The sequence below is a fragment of the Musa acuminata genome, chromosome BXJ3-6 (genome assembly GCF_036884655.1).
Source record: "Musa acuminata AAA Group cultivar baxijiao chromosome BXJ3-6, Cavendish_Baxijiao_AAA, whole genome shotgun sequence".
Taxonomy (NCBI): Eukaryota; Viridiplantae; Streptophyta; class Magnoliopsida; order Zingiberales; family Musaceae; genus Musa; species Musa acuminata.
In genome coordinates this window covers 39,643,613-39,665,300 of record NC_088354.1, presented here as the reverse complement: position 1 = coordinate 39,665,300, position 21,688 = coordinate 39,643,613, and the positions used below count along the sequence as shown (strand labels likewise).

The window sequence follows — 21,688 nt, the reverse complement described above, 5'->3', positions numbered from 1 at the left end:
TGGTCCTGAAAAGGGATAGGATGGAAACCCATAGCACAGCATTCAACACAAATGAAGGCGGCGGCGAGCCTAATTACAGGTAAATAGATAAGCACACAAGCAAGATTGGTGGAGGAATTGGTCGGCTCAGTGGTGCTGCATTTGAGGGCCGGGGGCAGAGAATGGCGGTGGCTGCTGCGGCTTGGGGCATTGGTAGCATTTGGCGAACAGCCCGAAGGTGTCCACCTGCTTCACGAAGTTGGTCATGCTCGCCCAGCCGCCGAGCCCGAAGCCCACCACCAGCACCCACGCCACCACGAAGGCGTTCACGGCGTACATCGCCGTCCAGCTCGGCAAGAAGAAGGGAGGCTTCTCGGCCGCGTTCTGCAGGGACATCCAGATGCAGGCGTTAGATATACTTGGCATCGGTGATGGCAGCATCAAGCAGAGTACACTTGAACATAACAAGGATGATGGTACCTTTCGCGCCGATGGCGTCCGGTATGTGAGCATGTGTGCCATGGCGGGGATGATGTAGACGGTGAAACTGACGAGGAGTGCCCCTACGGCGGAATTGATGGGACCAAAGAAGGGGAAGACGATGGCCAGGAACCAGATGGGGATGACGACGGGGAGGCGGACGAGGGCGCGGAGGCAGATGCTCTTGGTGTCGTGCATCCCGATCACCTTCTCCCACACGAAGTAGAGCGGGGTGGAGGCGAAGCCGAAGGTGATGAACTGGTGGATCAGCATGAGGATCACGGCGGCGTCGCGCCACCCGGAATGGGGCAGCAGCGAGAAAGCGTTGGAGTGGGTCAGGAGCTGGTCACCGAAGGACCAGTACATGGCGGCGGCCGACGGCAGCGTGAGGGTGAACACGTACACCGTGGCCATCAGGTAGATGTACTTGAACTTTTGCGGCTTCCACATGGCGTGCATGATCTCCCTGCACACATGAACAGATGAAACAATGAATCCCAAGGTTAACATTATTATTGATTCATGAGCACAGCTCAAGTAAATCACATTAATTACGTTAACATTATTGATTACATCAAATGCTCGACTGGTCCCCATTTCCTTTCTTAATTCCCAGTCTCATGCCGATTGTGCTCATTAAACGTAAAAAGAATGGGCGAAAAGTTATAAAGCGTGGCAGGGAGAAATGAGGAAACAGAAACAGAGACGTCAAAGTGAGCACTCACACGGTGACGGCGTGGCCGCCGAAAGTGTATAGTATGTTGGTGGCGCCGGTGAAGTACAGCACTAGCTTCGTTGGGCCCGAGTGCGTCACCCCTTCCACCTGCATCATTCATTGAACCATCGTCATATCTTCCTCCTCCCTCCCCAGCAGCAAAAACAAAATACTGTTAAACTAACAGGACGGGCAACCATGTCTTTCCAAGCTGATCATCAGTTCATCTGGAAAGAGTTACTACTACTGTTGTTGTCGAGGATGATGCTATTTTACCTGGCCGTGGACGAAGGCGGCGATGGTGAGGTACCAGGCGGTGTAGGTGGTCATGCCGAGGCCGAGGAAGGACCATATCCTGTAGTTGTGGAAGGAGGGTATGAACACTGACGTCGCGCAGCAGGCGCCAAATATGTACGTCCATGTCCTCTTGTCAAGCCGGTCGTTGATGTAGTATATGTTGCTGCTCCGCCACCAGATCAAAGAAGAAGGAACTTACGATCAAATCGCAAGCGAGAGATGCAGAGAGGAAGGCACGAAAATAGAATACCTGGCACAGGCGATGAGCTGAATGACGGAGCCGAAGAGGAGGAAGGTGCAGTTGAAGGCGAGGCCGGCGGCTTTCCAATACGGCCCCAGCAGCCCATCCAACACCTCGAACCACTGTCACAGATAAAGCGGGAGAAAAGTGAGGGGCCTATCCGACATTTCAATATCATTCAAGAACAGCCCAAGTTTCAGCTCCACTAGAAGAAGGCCAGAAGAATCGGGGATTTGCTCACAGGGAATCTTGCGGAGTTGGGCTTTGGTGGGGATAAGATGGAATTTATTTCTTCTAGAGGTGGAAAAAGTCATTAAGAATCAGGTGTGAGAACAGAGCAAGAGAGTTTCGGGAAGGATACAGCAATGGAACACCCGACCTGGATAACGTGATTCTTGAAGCTGACGTTTTCCTTCTCCTTCCGGGCGCGGTACTCGATGTAGAGTACGCTGATGAGGTACGCTGTCCAGCTGCCGAGGAGGCCATAGAAGAGCTGCAGGATCACCCCCGACAGCATCCCCAGCTGCGAGAACGAGTAAGGTAGCGTCAACAGCACCTGCGCCACCTGCAACATCGCCACCCGTATTAGCAGAGCAGGCGACCGACTAGAAAACACTGCCCAGACTCCCTCGGGTACAACAAGATCGAATCTTGATCCATATCTAAGCAATCGGTGTGTAAGTACTTGGTTGGAGGCGCAGCTGAACCAGGCATCCCAGGCAGAGCCACCGTGCCAGAGGAGGCTCGTCATGCTCAATCCATGTGCCGCCTCTTCGTCCCCCCCCTTGCCGTCGCCGCCTCCACCTTGCTCCATCTCATTGTTGAGAGCAGCCACGCCGCTCGTCACTATGGCAGCTTCCTCCGCTTGCTTCTGGGGCAGCATCTTCTCCTCTTTCTCCAAACCTCACCGCGAGATTCCCTGTACCAGCCTTCTCTTCAGTCCTAACGAAGCCGGACGAGTCTCCCTACACGATTAAAGATCTGGATGACGGAGAGAAACAAGACAATGATAACTAAAAACACAAATTAAGATCTTCGTCAGTCGAAAATTCTGTGAAGGGGTGAGGAACCGAATGAACTCGAAGCAGCTTACACCCTGTCGGCCGAAGCAGAGATCAACTTAGGGTTGATACATGTATCCGCGACACAGGTGAGAGCATGTTCGTGGCCATTGGGCCGTTGGATTACTTCAGAAGGATATTTATGTGAACAGCAGGAGAGGCGGGCGAGTGAATGCTAAGCGAGACGCACTCATCTCGCTCTCCTTAAAAGCACTGCAAAGTGGCACTGGGGCGAGCGCGACGGCGGCCGCAGGTTGTACAGAAGACGAAGAAAGCGGCAGAAAAAGAAAGAGACAGAGGAAAGAAGGAAGAGAGCTGGATGGAATCCTTGCCTTTCTCTCTGACGACGTCGGCCTTCCTTTATTGTTTTCTCTCTGCGACTGTGAAGCGCCCAACCGCGCCGAACAGAGGGCCGAAGCCGCAGTAAATATACAGCTCGACCAGCGAGGAGAAATCGAGTGGTGGTGGCAGCCTTTTAGCCGAAATGTACTTGGAGATCCAACTGGTGCATATTGTCTCACCGTGTTCTCGTCACAGCAACGGCCGATGGGGAGTCAGAGGGCGATAGATAGCAAAGCAGCTCCCGCTGCCGGATTAAAATCCTTTGCGAGAACCGAGACGGGATGCAACGAGGACAGCAGACGAGTGTATAAGACGATGTTGTGAGGAAGGAGGAACACACGGTATTTGATAGCAGCAGACACTGCAGCAGTTCTTAGGTGGATGGGGCCATAACTTTTCCGCGACCTGATGCCTTTGACGCTTTGCTTTTCTTAAGGCGTTAAGAAAAACTCATCATAAACCTCAACAATTTGCGAGTATTCCGAGTATTTGCATATCCATGAAGCTATCATATGTTATACTGTCAGCAGTTAGACTGCAGCATCATCTCATCTAATTATTCCTCAGGAAAAGTACATGGTAGTTCAAGATCTCACGGAAACAACATAAAAGCTTGTGTTAGGGTTTGCTTTTCTTCGGTGCAGCACCTTTATGGTCAAACATGCACTGTTAAGCACTCTATTATTTTGGGTTATGGACCACAGGGAGCAACAAAATAAGAAGAAACAAGTGGCTATTGTTGTCATGAGAAAGGGCCTTCAAACTTGGTGACATCATTAATCTCTTTCCTTTTCCTTCAAGAGGAAGGAAGAAAAATCTCTCGATGTTTCAAGTGAATATGATTTGTACGTAGAATTTTCCATGCATACATACATACATACACCCTGACTCTTATCCAGAATCTTTGAGGTATTGTACCGGTGAAGTGTAACAATTCGTTTTAGTACACATCCAGATAGAGAGAGACAACAGGCAAAGCTCCAACTTAGTGGACCGAAAGTGACTAACTATGGATTTTGGACGCAATGCCATGTGATCAACGATGTCTGTGTCTGCTGCGCAAACATCCCAATCCTGATCACCTAAGTCATCATTCAACAATGATAATTATCTTCCCAATTATATTTGACCTACCTACGTTTATAAATTGAGTTCGTCTATATGACTGTCGATGGGGTCTTTGTCGTTTGAGAGACTCTGATCAGATCTCTTTATCTTACTCGTTCAATGCTCAAGTCAAAGGATATCTATCACACTGAAACTTGAGCTTCATGAGTTTGGGCTAAATCCTTCGTACGACTGGCCAGACAAAGAGGAGAGAGCTCCCTCTCGAGGGGAAGTGAGCTTCTATAGGAATGTCATACAGGGTCAGAAGATGTCCCCCTCATAGCATGTACCGGTCAAGACCGGGGCTGCTATAATGGCGGAGAGAGCGAAATTATAGCGGACCAGTGGCATGGTTCCATGGTTGAAGGCGAAGTTGGTATAGTTCATCGTCACCTCAGTAATAAAGTCACATGGGCCAGAAGGGGTATACGCATGTTCCCATCGAGATATCATGGGGCGTCTCGAGCTCTCCGAAGGAACCATGGTGCTAAAACGATGATGTCGATGTCCGTCATTCTTCCCTCATCGTGATTTAAGCAATCAAGATATAAATAACAAGGAAAAATGATGTGCTTCCAGAAGAGTGGTTGTCGGCATTGACATGTTAATGTTAAGGAGTCTTCACAGAATCACATAATCTAAAGGAGAAAGCTTCGAGGGGGTAAGCATTATGGAGGCGATCGGATCCCTTTTGTTGGCGTTGAGAGGCATTCCTATGTGGAAAGCCTGCTTCATAATTAATGGAATCTTCTCCACGGCATGCGAAGGTGGGAGGAGGCCCGCCTTCACAGTGAAAGGCGAGAAGAAAGAAGACGGGGAATGTCTTTTGGGACAGGAAGAAAGATTGAAAGGGGACAATTGCGTCTCCTTCCCTCGTTTCATCGCTTGGATCAATATCTTCTGAAACATTAGTATTCGTGTGCATACGCACCTCCCAAAATTTACTTCTACTCGATCGATTTGATCGACTCATTGCCAGGAACATCTATCACTTGTTATTAGCTCTGCTTCACTGCCGACGCTGATGTGCCACCAACCAAGAAGTCAGACCCCACAGATGCTGATCTCTCATCGACTACACTTTGGCTGGAGTTCTTATGTTCCAACTTGCAACTCGATGCTCATCACCTACATTGTGTCGTCCCCTGGAAGGAAAAGGAATTCTTAGAGTAAATATGATTGCAACAAGGGAATGATAAATCTGATCCTCGAGTTGACGGCCATCTATCTCCTTGGGTGCCATGGAAGTCAAACCGCTGTATGATTGTGCTTGGAGAAAATAGTTACAAGGAGAAGCATGCAGAGGCCACTGGGAGGGCACCTTGCAGCCATCCCTATCCCGTCTCATCTGCTCCACCTTCACTGCTTGTCTCCCTCTTGTCTGCCTCAGAGACTAAGATAAGGAGGTCAGGTCACACATGGGTATGGTGTCCTGTCCCATTACCAAAATGCAGAGCTCGGAGGGAGATCATCTTCTTCATGGTCATCTTAATGGGCGACAACCATACATGTCCACCACCCATCTTGTTCTGCGTGCCATGCTCGTATTGCTGCACACTGCTCTCTCCTTTCGATGACTCCCACATTTGAGAGCTTGTGGGCCGCAGAAATCCCAGTCATTCTATTGGTTTCCTTGGACATCTGTCATACCTATGTCATTCACTTTCTTCCTCCCATGGTAAAAAGCACGCAGGCAAGTGGCAAGAGCAAGATGTTTTGACATTTATTAGGAGAGAGGCTGCATGTCAAGTTTTAGCCCCCATACGAGAGAGAGAGAGAGAGAGAGAGAGAGAGAGAGAGAGGATACTTGTCTTATCAATTTCAAGTAGAGGGATTTTGAGTGCACTGTGGACCCATGCACCTGCATGCGCAGTAGGGTGTGGTGAATCATAGAGATGAAGATTTTTGATTGAATTGGAATTTAAGCACCAAGCCAATCTTCTTAGATCTTCCTCAGAGCAATTTGTGCTCATCTTCTTGTCTCACATCTTCTTCTCAGTTCATCCATTGATGTCTCTGCCTTCGGTTTTCCCCGACCATAGCGAGAAATAACACTCCATGAGGGCCGACAGAGATCCAACAGCGCCTCCGACAGAATCTTCCCCAACAAAACGCTTCGTGGTGGAAAGAAAGCATTAGAATACTGACATGAGATTTCTGGTCAAAGGAGTCGTCAAATATTATTATGAATGCAAGTCCTGCTTTGACTGTTTGACTAATTGATCTAATCATCACCATAATTATCTGTTTGGATGGGGATATGTATGACAATGTTTGTCTCAGCTATCGGCTTAAGCGAGCTGTAGTGAAACAGAGAAGCGCTGTGTGCAGAGTATGCATGTCCCCCTGACAGCGAGCAAACAATCTTAGAGCTCATCAACCAAGTCATTCATGTCCCCTTCTCACCATCTCATCAACCAAGTGATGATGAGTCTGTTCTCGAGCCCAAGTCACAGGTTACTGTGTGCATAAGAGAGAGAGAGAGAGAGAGAGAGGGCATCAAAGTATGAACAGAACAAAGGAAAATTTCCAGGGGATTAACTCCAGCACTTGCTCAACGCTGGGTGGAGGGGAAGAATCCAAGTGAGACACTACGCGCTGCCTTCCTCTTCGTGTAGTCGACATCAGACTGGTGCTTTCCAGGGATGCACACGTGAAGCAGCTCCTCCTCTGCTTTGTGCTTGGGCGTTCCTTCTGGGTGGGGTTTAGGACAGGATGATGTGGAGGTGGACTGTGATCATGGCAGGCAGTTGGAGAGCCTCATTCAAAAGGAGATGGATTACGCAGTGAAAGATACCTCCTTCCGACAGAGTGTGGGATCGAAGGACGGTGGCAGATGCCAACAGGAACTGCTCGACTACTTGTTTGAGCTGGGAGGAAGATGCGGTGCGCTCCCAAAGTCCCACTCTGCGAAGGGGACGATCTCAAAGCCAAGCATTTGCTCGACGGAGACGTCCACCATGCGCGGCATTCCTCTTATCTAATGATTTGCTTTTGGCTGGATTCCATTGCTGGCTCAGTTGCTGCCATCCCGCAGTGGGACACCCACGAGATGCAAACCTGAAAGATACATATAATCCCAGTTTGAGGACGAGGGAGAAATAGAATGCTCGAGACTAAGCGCTTAGCAGAGATCGGCACCCGAAATTATCTGGAATAATCGGTTGGGCTGGGCTGCTTGAGATTGATCCAACCCAATACTTGCGAATATGATTCGATCGAATCAGAACCGTATCAACCCTCATGCAATCCAAGTCCAGTCCATTGAGGTACGACATCACTTCCTCTTAGCCAAACATGATCTCACTTTATGATGCGTGTTGAGTGTGTCATATGTTACCTTAGGAAGCCACATTCTACGCCGTGGTCGTCCCATCTCACGCTTGCACGGTTGCCTAACTCTATATGTACGCTCACCGCCAGTGACGGACCGAAAAGGAGAGCGAGCGAAGAGGAGGAGACGAGTACAGTGAGATTGTGCTCATCACGACGGTCGACGGCGGTGACTCGCTTCAGTGAGGTTGTGCATCAACATCAACGCTGTCGAGACCGCCGGCACGTGCTTAGGTACATCTCCTCTGTTACCTCCTTCTTCTTCTTCTTCGAGTTGCCTCGAGCTTCTCGCCATCGCTCCAATTGTTCTTCTCTTGATCTAAGCGCCTGCGATCTTCCTTCTCCTATGAAGGGAGATCTAAGGAAGTCGGAGAGGACGTTGCATGCCGAGAACAAGCTTCCCCTTCTCTTTCATGATGTTGATATATGCAGTTGCTTCACAGTCGCTTGTGATCATCCATAAATTTGCTGCTTATTGTGCTACGCATATACATAGTGAGAGAAGATTCGTACGATAGGAGCCATTGGGCCAATTGAATCCACGAACTGTCGTTCACTGTGTAAATTGGTTGAACTCTACCATGTAATATATTTACTGGAGTACACACATTCACAGCTCTAAGAAGCACTCAAGTTCAGTCACCATGACCGATTGAACTCGTGATCTTAAATCGTGCAGAAATTTGAGCTTGGCAGTGACTTCAGAAAAGATGGGGAAAACAAAGACGCGTTAGGGAAAGCTAACTACAGTAGTTGACGCCTCACCTCACATTTCACGCTTAAGCTCACACAAATCACGAAGCCCTCAAGTAGAGACAAAAGTTGTGCGAATAAAGGCAGCAAGCAAGAAAGAAGTGCACTAACTCTAACTATCTTTGTCTTCTTTTGGGGACTTATCTGTCAATGTATTGAAGCTTAACGTAAGTCTGTACTATTGACGCGCATTACAATGCATGCATGCATGGAAGCACGACCCATGCACGTAATTCCGGTTGTTGCAATTTGGAAGAGAAGAGCAAAAGACTCGACGATCACAAGTAATTTGGATCAGAACTCAGTAACATGCTGTTGCTGCTGCTGCTGCGCTGCGAGGAAGAGAACTGCAAGGACATCATCTCCACCAGATCCAAGTCTCTCTTGCTACTCGAAGAAGCTTGATCTTTCAGGATCTGGGATTTACTGTCCATCTCGAGTAGGCCTGTTGATGAAGAAAGAGCTCCATCGAATAGACAGGGTGGATAGAGTTCAGACCATGTATTAGGTCGATGACAAGCCGGGTCAATGGCGATAGTTTCAGGTGCAGAATAAGGCAATTGCATGCATTGGCACACATCACCGATAGGCAGGAAGTCGTCGTCGTCGAAGTGCAGGAAATCGAGCGAATAATGATTGCAAGAATTGTGGGCTTCCCCTCCATGAATCCCTCCTTCCTCTATGCTTCCGTTAGGCACCGATGACTGCTCCAACACTTCGTGTATGTACGGAAAGCTCTCCTCCACACTGCTCGTGGGATCCTGACCCGTTGAGGGGTTGTGCGGTTGCCAGTATGGGGTGTCTAATTGTTTTGACACAGTTGTTGTATTGGTGGTGCTGCATGTTTTGCTGAGGTCTCGAGTCTTACTCAGGATGTAGTTTTGCAGAACGGAGGGAGGACATCTTCCCCCTTTGGTTGCCTTCCTCTTGCTCCTCCTCTTAGCGTTCAGCTTTCTTTTGGTGGCGTTCCAGTGGTTCTTAATGGAGTTCTCGGATCTGCCAGGGATTTGCTTTGCGATCTCAGCCCATCTGTTCCCAAAGCTCATGTGAGCTTCCACTAGTTGCTTCTCCTCTTCCTCGGTCCACATATCCTTCTGCCAACAGAAGAGAGAGTAACCTATCAAGCATGACGTGGAGAAAGGCAGATGAATTAAGGACCCAACCTTGATGTCAGGGCGTAGATGGTTGTGCCATCTTTCTCTGCACTGCTTCCCGATCCTACCAACCAAATTCTTGGCAATCTGAGACCACTTCCTAACGCCATGTTGCTTAACCAGACGAACCAACATGCTGCACCACAGAAAAATCGACAGAGCTTGGAAGTCTATCATAGATATGAGCAAAAGGAACCAACACGAATCTCATTACCTATCTTCGTCAGCTGTCCACTGCCCTTTCACGACATTGGCTGCAGCAGAATTACCATTAGAAAACGATGAGTTGTTTGAAGCCCCCTTTTGTTGTTGTTGTTGTTGCTGCTGTTGTTGTTGTTGTTCCCATTCCTCTCTCTTCACAACCTTCTCACAGCTACCACCTACAAGATTGCCACTAGCAGAAAAGCCGACTGCCCCAAGCAGGACATCAGTCAACCCCTGTGGATCTCCATGATCGGGCTCCTCTCGGCAGCAACTCGAAAGAAACCTTTCCAATGGTGTCAAAAGAGGAGGTGGCGGAAGAGGACCACAGAGTCTCTTCCCTGCAAACCCATCGCAGCACCCAGCTGCCGCTCCCCCTTCTGCTTCCATAACGAAGAAGAAGACCGACAGGGAGAAACGAGGGCCGATGAGAGAGGAGGACGAGCGTTTAGGTAAGAACGGAGCACAGGGAAGGCTTCATCAGTGCGGGAATGGGAATGGGAGGAGGAGGAGGAAGACAAGGGACTGCAGTTACGCAGGCAAATTGGCGTCCGCCATGATTGCTATAATTACTAATTAGCAGTACTGCGCGTTCAATGAGCCCAACGTGGGCGCGGTGGATCCACGGCCGATCGGACGGCTGCGGAAGCGTTAAGACTGCTAACGCTTCAGCTCCTCTTCGACTTCACGGGAAGCCAAAACAGGAGCTAACTATGGCGTACGTACGGTGATTGCTCGTTCTTCTTAATGTACATTAAATTCCACTATTAAAACTTACCATATCTAATGCACATTATAGAAGTTACTATATTAACTCTTTAACATCACTAATTTGTATATATTATCATTTGTGTTTTGGATTTGGGTAAAGATTAGGTAATGGATGTTGTGTCCAATTCCATGTCTATCTTAGAATAGATGGAGATATATTAGACTAAATGTGGAGCCGATAGGTTAATTTGAACTGACTTGGGATCCCGATTCGATCGTATTGATCCAATATATTTCAGAATGATTTCCATGGAGTGTGATATACATGACCAATTTACTCATTTGGGAAATCAAAATAAAGATTGTTATACATTATCATCAATGTTATGGTATATACTATTAGATTATGTGATCATGTCGTGTCTAGGGACGAAAAACCTAACCAATCATTAAGAGATTATAATTTTTTTCTTATCCTTAATCGTTGCTCATAGTAGTCTTATGAAGAATAGGAAGAGAGGAGAAGACAGAGTCTAGTTTTCCTTATAGATCGATATTGTTATAGCTTTCGAATCTAACGACAATGCACCTGCAAATAAGGTAAATATTTTTTTAAATAACATCAAAAATATACTTATCATAAATTTAATCTATCATTATCTGATTTCAATTTCTAGCATTAAAATTTTTTACATAATAATAATATAATCATAATTTTTATACTTATAATTGGTATCATAGCTATGTTTTGAAATCAAATACTTTTGATCATAAAAGTATTTCAGATCTATTTTATATTTAGATCTACTTATTATTACTTGAGAAAAGATATTTTTTGATTTTGATTTACAATGCTCGGACAATCTATTTATGTTATCGATATCTTTTCTTATCTCATCTATCTTGTCGCTTGCTTATGAGCGATGTGAGGTTCGTTATGTTTAATTGATAGATAATTATCGGTAACTTATTGTCGATGATAATATTATTGAGAGCGATAACCTTTGGTGGTTGCTAATCCAATTGTGACTGTATACACATCAAAAGCATTGTAGATTACGACAGTTGACAATGGTCATATGTACAACTGTCTATGTATATCAATCTTGTGGTAGTCAGCCTACCTTGATCGTAGGTAGTTACAACAGAGTCATTGTGGTAGCTTTTGCTGGCTACGATTGACGTTGAAGGTCATGATACCTAGCGACTACATAGAGAACATGTAGGGAAAGTCGTGCACCACGACGATCATGGGGGGTCGTTGATCATTGCATGTGCACGATTATGCAGTGCGACGATTCATTGGCAATGCTTGGTTAGTGGCGCACCACGGAAGTATTCCATTAGTGAGGAATACAACGACTAATGAGGTCATCGATTAGTCATTCGAGAAGAGACGTGCCATCGCGAGTGATTGTTGCATCGACAACCCACACATGTGGGTGCGAAAGCAACAACGATTATGAGGGTAGCTAAGAGGGATTAAGGTTTTATTTATTAAAATTATAGTTTTACTTTTCAGAAATTAAAATTTTTTTACTTATGTTCTTAATTATAATATTGACCAATGTAATTTATTTTAATCAAAGATTTTGATATAACCTAATCATGATTGTATTTTGATTACTTTCTTAGATATATATCAATCAAGTCATGATCTAATTTGAAAAAAAGTTAAGTTTTGATTTACTTTAATTTTGATGGGCTGGGTGAATGGTTGGCTCAATTCTATGAGTCCAAATTAGGTAACCTATTCTATGCCTGCTTCATTCAATAGGGTTGGTTGGTCTAATTTAGAATTCCATATGAAATTTTTTAAAAAATATAAAGTATAATTTTCATTTATAGTTTTTTCATATGACATATTGATAAAATTTTACATATGATAATTAAAATTTTAATTATTATTATTGAATATTTGTTTGATTATTCATATGCATATATTTAAAATTATAAAATAATTTTTTTTATATAAATGTATGATTTATGATTTATTATTATTATAGTTATCCTACGAGTTTTTCTTCATACTTATTAATGTTTTAAATTATTATGGTTATTTTTTTATTAAATAATTTTGATATAAATTAGATTAAAAATAAATATTATTTATAACTCATATATAGGTTTTATCTAACTAGTAGCGGCCAAACTATCCCAAGATAGAAGACTTATAATAAATGTTTTATTATTTATAAAATATTTTAAATTATTATATTAATCTTGTATCTACTATTATCCTAGATCAATAACTTATAAAATTATATTAATAAATTAATTTTAAATAATATTAAAAAAATAATATTCATAATAACATACGTAATTAGTAGATTTAGATAATACTAAAGGAGAATCTACTTCGAATATTTTTGTAATAAGGTAGGATGATACTATTTTTGATATTTTTTCAATTTAAGTTTGTATATCTACTAAGGATAGCAATATTATTCCATATGAATGACATTAGTTCTCTATAAATAATTCTGTGTGAACACTAAATATGTCAATATCCACCCAAAAATAAAATAAAGATCATATCAATAGTTTAATATTTATAAAAAAAAAAATTAAAATGATAGTTTTGTTTAAGCCCAATCTACCATATAGCCCAATCTACAATAGTCTTTTTCTCCCTTCTTGGAGGGTGGAGTTGTGCGAGCGATGAGTGAGGTACAAGTGGCATCATAGATGGCGACAATGAAATAAAGAAATAATAATAATAAATCGGTAATACTAGAGATATAAATAATAAAAGAATATTTTATTATAATTTTAAGAGGTTGTCAATAGTAAAACGACGATCGTAAATAGTAAGTTTCCGAAAGTTTGAGAACCAAAATTCATGAAAGTGCAGGGAGTTACTGCTCATGGTGGCAGTACAGGTGACGCATCTTTCCTGTTTAGACGTAGCTACTATGTGTGGCTTGAATTGACAGAACTCGCTTGCGGTCTAATTCTTTCCTGTTTCCTTCTTTGTTCTCGAGTGACTTTGATGGTTCAAATCTCCATCACCTGTGTCGTTTGCAGAATTTATAGTCTTCCCTGTGGTTCGTCATGAAAGGAAGCCACAGTTCATGTAATAGCAGGTGGACGATGACGGATCAGCACTCGTACTTGGGAGTTGTCTTGTTAGTCAAATGTTGATTGCTCGTAGAAGTAGCGCTCCTTTGCTGATCCACCTTTCGTGATGATCGAGACTTGGAAGTCCGTTTTCTCCTCATACGATCAATAAGAGTCTTCTCTACCACGCAAAAACTCCAAATTCTTGTGGAGGATACCAATGTGGCACGAAGAAATTTGCTGCCTCCCATGAAAACAGAGTTACACAGGCCCGGATTAAATAATATTAATATCATCCGAACAACATTTATACAAAATTCGAGTTTAATTTTATTGAATCTGAACTACTATCTTAAAAAATATTTAAACTCAAATTAACAATAATACATCAATTATAAAGATGCAACTCTTTATCCATTTCTAATGTGAAACTAGACTACACTCTTCTAAAATAGATATATAATAATATGAATATTAATATTTTAGCTTCTTTTTATATTATATATAATAATAATAATAATAATAATAATAATAATAATAATAATAATAATAACAATAATAATAATATAGCATTATTTGCGGAAGGTCTGAGCGAACAACGTGTGGCTATGAGAGCACATCGAGAGCGCATCGACTGCGTCGAGAGATGAGCTGAGCGTCACGAAAAGCGATGGTGGTGCAGTAGTAGATCGACAATGGAGGGAGGCCACCTGATCGAGAACATGGGCTTCTCTTGTATTCTGGAGCACCAGCGTGCAACTTGCTCGTCGTTCTTCGCATCAGCTTCCTCGAAGAGGCAATGCAAGTTTTGGATGCACGCGATTCCCCACTCGCTACTTGCCAAATTATGTCACTTCGCATCATGATGACAGACAGAGGCGACTGTCGAGAGAAGAGTTCCTTCTTCTTCTTCTTCCCCGCCCGACGGCCTTGAAATCGTCAACCCACTTCTTTTTCTTGGCGTGTATTGCTTTCTGGTCCTCTACTTTTCGCTGTGGTCGTGACATTGTGCTGTTGTTGTGGTCGCCATTGTTACTGCTGAGTTTGTGGTGCTAGAACGCGTCGTCGTCGCCGTTGCTGTCGTCCAGGGGATAGCAGGTGTCCTCGCCGCCCGTGTTCCACAGGAAATGGGCGTAGTTGGCGGCGTGGAAGGTGTTGCCAGGATCGGCGTCGATGGCTTCCAGGTAGGTCTCCTCCGCCGCCTCAAGGTCCTTCCTCGACAGCCACAAGAAAGTCGCGTACCGACTCAACGCCTCCGCGTCCGCCGGCACCGACTTCGCCGCCCTCTTGAAGTAGTACTCCGCCCTGTCACACGCCCGAAACAGCTATAATAATGCCAAGCAAGCCAATTTCTCACAGGCTAAGGAGAAATATCGTGCAGTAAAAGAAAGATGAGAGGAGAGTAAAAGAGGGCTTTGTCTATAGGGAAAACAAATGGAATCATCCGATGCTGCTGCTCACTACTGTTCGAGTAAAACGAACTAAAAAATTCATGACGGAATGCTTGGCTTCTCTTGGATGCAATTCTACAAACATCTTGCGGGGGAACAAGACGTGGGGTAAATACCTGTCGTGATCGTGGCGGACGAGATAGAGGAACTGAGCAAAGTTGGCGAGCAGAAGCGCGTTATCCGGGTCCTGCGAGAGGGCCTGCTGGTACATGAACTCCGTCCGCAGGTACTCCGAGTAGTCGTCGTGCTCCAGCTCGACCGCCACGGGCGAGACGAACCGCCGCAGCGTCGCCGGGTCCATGAGCGCTGTGTCCCTCGTGCTCGCTTGCATCCTCGATACTTCCTCAAGTATCCCTTTCCAAGCCCTCGACACCTCTTCCTCCGCCCTCGACGGCGCCGTTGCCGACGCGCCCTCTCCCTTGCCTCTTTCTCCCCCCTCCTCCGCGTTCAGCGCCCCGGGAGCCTTCGAGACACTGTCGGGAAGGATCGTCTGGTCCGAGGAGGATCTGTCATCCGATCGCCCGTCGCCCGTGGCCCCCGCCACTGGCCTCGTCTTCCCTCCGCCGCCCACGCCGCTCCCTCCGAGGATGGAAGATATTGTTTTGACGACGAGGTAGCGTTCGTGATGACTCTGACGATGGTCCTCCACCATGACCGTCTCGAACAGCGACTGTTGGGTCGGTGGTTTGGGCGTGGCCGTGGCGGCGGCGCCGTCGAGGTTGTCCATGGAGTAGACAGTGAAGTTGGCAAGGAGGAGCATTACGGAGAGCATGAGCGTCGGGGTGCACGAGAAGATCTGCTGGAAGAGCCAGACGAAGGAGGAGTTCATCTCACGCTGCACCCGCGCCAGGATCTCCTGGAGGTCCTCGCGGAAGAGCACCTCCCGCATCTGGAGCGTGTAGCTCTGGAGCTCGCGGATCATGAACACCATGGACGAGAAGGCCCGCTTCACGGAGCAGCAGGCCGTCCCGCCCGCCTCCCGGAACCACCTGTCCTCGCACTGCTTCTTCCGCTTTATGATCCGCAACGACAGCGGTAGCTCCACGCTGTTCGCGTTCATCTCCACGCTCGCCGGCACGATCTGATCGGACCAGTCCGGCGGCTCCGGCCGGAAGGGCAGCCACGGACGCTCCGTCGACGGCTCTTGCTTCCTCGATAAGGGCAGAGGAAAAGTCACGGGGCTCGTATCAGAGCTAAAGCACGCAGAGGTGGGCAAAGCAACGCCTTCCTGACTCGACCACGACTCGGAACAAGCCACCACCGAGTCCTCGTTGCCATCTCGCTGCTGCTGTCGGAGCTCGAGGGGCAGTTCCTCAAACCTCTGCACAAACTCCTCCTCCTCAACCTCATCGGCGTCACCATCACTTGCGAAACGATCGACGCTGAAGGCGCGTCGCAGGACTTGCTCCTGGGCTCGTCTTCCTCTCCCCCAGAGAATCTCCAGCGACCTGGCCCTCGACAGCCTGGGCGAGGGGGCGCCCAGGACGGGCGGAGTGAGGACGCAGTCGCAGCCACGGGCGGCCGCGCCCTTCCGCTTGCTGGAGCCGAAAGGCAAGCCGAAGCCGACCTGGAAGGCGGTCAGAGAGTTGGTGGGCGACAGGTGTGACAACGGCGAGCACGCTCCGGTCACCTGAACTTCCATCTACGCCCAAGCCCTCCTCCACAGGACCAAATCTCCCTCCTCTCCCTCGAGAGCACTCGATCTAACTCCAAGGTTTAGAAGGAGAGAACAACTTGGTTTGGTCTTCCGAGTGTTTGGGATCTAGGAGAAGGAGGGTGTGGCAGGAAAGAGAGGAGACACCGACGCCACTGACGAGAGATGACAAGGGTGGGAATGCAAGTTGAATGGGAGTATCCTGCACCGTCACAGCGGAGTACGGCCACTGTGTCGCCCCCTGACCTTGTCACACCCGCCTTTTTATCGACTGCCGCCCCGAATTATTCTTCTTCTATTTATAATAAATCAGCAGCCTTAAAAAACCCCCCCCAAAATGGAAGCATATGAAGGATTGTGCGAGTGGTGGAGGCGGTGGACGAGACTCGGGGTTTGGTAAGCTTCAATAAGCTACTGCGCGTCACGTGATCCGCATCCTCTCCTTGTTAATTGTTTATTTTAAGGAAGAAAATACATAATATACATTCTTTTACACCGCCGTATTGACCATAACACATCCTAAAGGAAATATCTCTAAAAACTTTTTAAAATTTTTAATCAATCATGTCTAACTTTCGGAAATAAGATTAGGAACTAAAATTGCTACACCCTTTTGCTCATTATATTTATTATTAATAAGTCATCATTTGTAAAAAAATTATCCATTTTTTTTCCCAGAAAAACACGAAATCTTAAGATCTCTACTCCTTAATTAATATGGAATTAAATATATTTATTATAAATAAAATAATATAATTTAAGTTTTTACAAATAAATATCTCATTTATTATTATTATTATTATTATTATTTTCACAAACTATATAAATTGTTTATATAAATCAAATGCTCGGGTCACCTTCTTTTCACGTGGCACCCATGCGGTCCTGTTTGAGACAAACCCATCCTTCCGCACTGTATTACTGAGCGGAACGGAACATGTTGAAGAATTTTTTTTATAATTGGGAAAAAAAGGACTCTTTTTCTAAATAAATATATTAAAAACATTATCTTTTTTTTATAAATAAATATTCTAAATAATTAAATATTTAAAATATTAAAAATTAGAGTACTACTAGTTGCGCATATAAACCAAATGCATGTTCACGTGGCAATTCTGCTTCGGACAAAGCATTGCCATGCTTGTGAGAGCGTGAAGCTTCTTCAGTCTACCCAAGCGCAGTCAAATAAATATTAGGCTGCAAAAAGAGAGACTGCGTGTTCCAGAAAATGGCCAACTGGTGCACTTCCATTACGTATTTCCGTCCACATTTGGCTGGACAAAAGTGAAACCCTCGTTGTGGAAATCAACGACGAGATTAAAAAAATCTGATGAGCCAAGGACGCCATGGACCAATTAGAGATATTGTGGGGAGGGGAGAAGACGCCAAAGTTCAACTTGCGCCCATCACACACCACAACCCGACATTAAACATGTTTACAATTCGATTCCAGAAAACCAGCTGACGGATGGAATTAGGCTTCTCGATACTGTGGAGATCCGGGTACAGCACAAGTTGCTGTTGCCGAAAGAGACAGATACGCCTCCAGTAGCGTTTATGAAATATCTATCGACATCGTTCGAAAGGGCCCATTGGTTTATTAATTGACAAGCCACCAATAGCGTCATGCCAAGGGGGACAAGAGCTGTAGATTCGCAAGCCACGTTAAGAAATAATATAACAGCATCCCTCCTCCCAAACTTGTATCCATCATTAGCACATATCAACTTCCACAGTGGATTAAAATGATAAGAAAAAACTAATTTTCTGACTGTTCTGGTTCAGGTTCTAACATGCTAAGAATGTAAACACTCTACATTAACCTGGTATGTGAAGACCTATTTCCTTAATTAATGGGGCATAAAGTTATCTAATTGTAGTCTTATTCTTGATCTGGTTTAGCCGATGGAATTTGGCACTTGGCAAGGCTACACTAAAAGATTCTCTAATGTATGTATATGGTCTCATATATGGTCAAACATACATATGCACTAAAAGCCTCACGTAACTCCTATAACTAATCTGCTAAGTTAGGAAAAACTGGGGGAAATAATAATAATAATAATAATAATAATAATAATAATAATAATAATAATAATAATAATAATAATAATAATAATAATAAAGCCAATGCAATAAATCCAACGAAACACTCTTATCTGCCCGCCGTAGGTTGGGATTGGGCAGGAGAAACGCTGCGCGGCGTTGCTTCACGTGGCCTCGGCAAATGAAATGGGCTCGAGGAAACGCCAACCCACCCCACACCTCATCGTCCTTGCTCCTCTCGCTCCTGGTCTCCTCCTTCTCACTTGTAATCCTCTAATCATGTTCTTTGGGACCCCTAGGAGACGGTCTCTCGCACCGGTAGCAAAGTCCGAGAGAGAGAGAGAGAAAGAGAGCAACAATGACAGCGACGGGTTCGTCAGTTTCTATTGGCGTCGAGACGTTGACGCCTGGGAGACAGAGGAGCCCACCAAAAATACGTGCGCTCGCTACGCAGAGGCTCCTCCGTCCTCCTCAGGACCGCAAGCACATGAGCGGCGCTGCACGCAGCAACGTCGCAGTCGCAAGAGGGTGTCCGTGTCCTTCCTGTTCCCCCCGTCCGATCGATCACAATTCAGTTTATTAGGAATCAACAATAATCGTTCCCTAATCACGATGATCTGAAATCACGTGACACTCGACCTCTCGGTGCACGAGCACGATGCGAACTATCTTTAACCAACAGAACGAAATATGATTGAGAAGCTACCAGAACATTAGTGATAGGTATGTTTGGTGTCGATGGTGCTTCGGCATCATCGACGGGGTGCGATGAACCATTATGGAACGGCCCCACTACATCCCGCTTGGAAAGACGGTGACAACGGACGGTTGCTATAAAGATCTCGGATGAGGAATAGACGAAAACAGTGATCATCACGGTCCAATTAACTGTTAAACAACAGTTAATCTAGGATTCAGAACAAACCAACCTGTCATTTCCGTTCCGATGAATCCAAAAATGTTCACAATAATTGCTATTCTCATCATGCAACGGATGAAAGTACGGAAACAGTGACGAGTCATGTTCTGATGACAGCTATCAGTTGCGAGTGCGGACGTTTCCGGTCACCCCCAATGAACAGAGATAGCAAGATTTCCAATGTAGCATCTATCTGCCTATTTTTTCTTGGTAACGTATTTATCTCTATATTTCAGATCATGATATGCATTAGTTTTCTACACATGAAAACAGGTTTTATACTACCCTTTTTCTTATACTGATAGCTACTGTATTTTTAACGATACCCTACCTATCTTCAATACAAAAATCCAAAACTCCAAAACTAGAATATACAGGTCTCATCAAATCCTTAGAACCACATCTAAAATACCTCAGAGTTCAAGTAAAATGTTAAAAAGAATGAATATAGATTCATTACTTGGTTAAAAAAATATTATAACAGAAACTCTTACCTCCAACAAAAAGGGACTGTATCACGGGAATCTTATATAATACTAACCAATTACTTGTAACGTGTGATTTAGGTAAAATATGCAAATTCAAAGTTGCCTTTCTCTCTGGAGTCCAGAAACAAGAAGTTGTTATCCTATCTTATCATTTCGATGGCACAGCAACGCTGGTGCTTTCACTTGGCAATTAGTAATCTGCCTGAAGTCAAGTCCAAGTACGCCTCTTCAAACACTTTTATCCCCCATGGTAGTCTAGCTGATGTCAAGTTGAAATGTTCCACCTACAGCTACATGTAATGGCGATCGTTTCATTCTATCATGTAGTTTCAACAAAAGCAGAAATCCGGATGACCATGAGCTGCAACATACTCTGTAGTGAAGTGATCCAGGAAGCCAGTATAAGTAGAAGATAGGTCCTTGAGACTCAGAGAGACTTTGAATGATTAGGTACGGTAAAACAAAGAGAAAATTTGAGAGAAAAGAGAGATGTTACTTAAATCTAACAGTATTCCCATATCCTGATATTTTATATGTTTATAGGAAATACCACCTCATCTGGACTCCAAATCTGATAAGAACTAATGTCTCTCTTTTCAGAGGTCTCCGGACCCAACAGACCCTGTAGCAGTTCATGAACTAGGCATACACCTTTAGGTTGAAAGGAGGGTAATTAGCCACTAGCTCAAACCAGCAAATGTTTTCAACAGAGAACATCTATTCAACGATACCTGGGGAGAGGTGGTAGAGCAAAAGAAAAATGGACATGGAGAACATATGGAAACATGGCAGCTCACTTGGGCAGAAAGCCTCGGGTCTAAACTCAGACAATTAAGTTCATGCTGCATTGATTTCTGATATTGACGAACAAGTCAATTCAAAGAAATCAAGCACACTGCACAGACATAACAAAAAGGCTGGTATTCCAAGAATTGTCATTTGGATGAGTATATTTGACTTCAGAGGGATCCGAAGATATTATAGCTTTGGGCTATAGTTCATCCATACTATGTGGCCATCAAAACACACACAAATTTGCTAAGACAAATTGCATTCCCCCCTAATGGCTGATACCATATCCGAGAGCTTGTGGATGAAGCACTGGGTCAGCTACATGCAGACTTCTCGATAATGCTACATCCACCATCATAAAAGAGTTATCATGTCTATTTCATTGTTTTCTGTTCAAGTTTTTTTAGTGACGTCTTTTGGAGACATTCGATAAAATTGAAACGATACAGAGAAGTCTTTTCAGTGGCCCTTGTATAATGCTACTTAGTGTTGCACCATAAAATTTTTACTGCACATTTTCTAGCAACTTCATTGGTCTTTTTTGCCTAGTCTCTAATGTATCAAAGTACATTTTTGAAGTTATCTAATCAATTTTCAAGATGGATAGCACGAGTTAATATTTTGGAGATCCTTTTGGTCCATCTTAATATTCTGATTTTTGGTCTCTCATTTCATCCTTGGACCTCCCTTTACTCTTAAGGTTGGTTGCATTTTACATGGTAGACCATGAACCGTAGTTGATTGAGCTCCTCTGACACCACACTTAAACATCAGCTTGTGTTCCCATGTCAAATCCAATTCAAGATTTTGACTCTCCGTAACTCTGTGCATGACCCTACGTATTCCTGTGAAGACAAGATTTGACCTTAAGACCTTCCTATCAATGGTTAAGGTCTTTATCAAA

At 44.7% G+C, this 21,688-nt stretch overlaps 3 protein-coding genes across 4 annotated transcripts; all 3 read right to left on the bottom strand.

The window, feature by feature from the left end:
- Positions 1-3,450, bottom strand: LOC103990205 (auxin transporter-like protein 2). 2 transcript variants are annotated; one of them, XM_009409277.3, is made up of 8 exons: positions 3,106-3,450; positions 2,398-2,677; positions 2,092-2,277; positions 1,722-1,834; positions 1,451-1,634; positions 1,185-1,282; positions 460-925; positions 1-363 (listed from the first exon to the last, which is right to left on the bottom strand). In XM_009409277.3, exons 2-8 carry the CDS (start codon positions 2,593-2,595, stop codon positions 127-129), a joined length of 1,482 nt encoding a protein of 493 aa, XP_009407552.2. In that variant the 5' UTR covers positions 2,596-2,677; positions 3,106-3,450; the 3' UTR covers positions 1-126. The 2 variants fall into 2 exon arrangements, with proteins under 2 accessions (XP_009407552.2, XP_009407553.2); XM_009409278.3 differs by lacking the exon at positions 3,106-3,450 and adding an exon at positions 2,806-3,087.
- A 5,136-nt stretch (positions 3,451-8,586) lies between these two features.
- On the bottom strand, positions 8,587-10,053 carry LOC103990273 (transcription factor MYB64). The gene is made up of 3 exons (XM_065156835.1): positions 9,677-10,053; positions 9,472-9,598; positions 8,587-9,402 (listed from the first exon to the last, which is right to left on the bottom strand). The coding sequence occupies exons 1-3, from the start codon at positions 10,051-10,053 to the stop codon at positions 8,587-8,589; spliced, it is 1,320 nt and encodes a 439-aa protein (XP_065012907.1).
- Positions 10,054-14,086: 4,033 nt separating this feature from the next.
- On the bottom strand, positions 14,087-16,762 carry LOC135639521 (uncharacterized). The gene is made up of 2 exons (XM_065153300.1): positions 15,002-16,762; positions 14,087-14,739 (listed from the first exon to the last, which is right to left on the bottom strand). Exons 1-2 carry the CDS (start codon positions 16,525-16,527, stop codon positions 14,487-14,489), a joined length of 1,779 nt encoding a protein of 592 aa, XP_065009372.1. The 5' UTR covers positions 16,528-16,762; the 3' UTR covers positions 14,087-14,486.
- Positions 16,763-21,688: the final 4,926 nt, after the last annotated feature.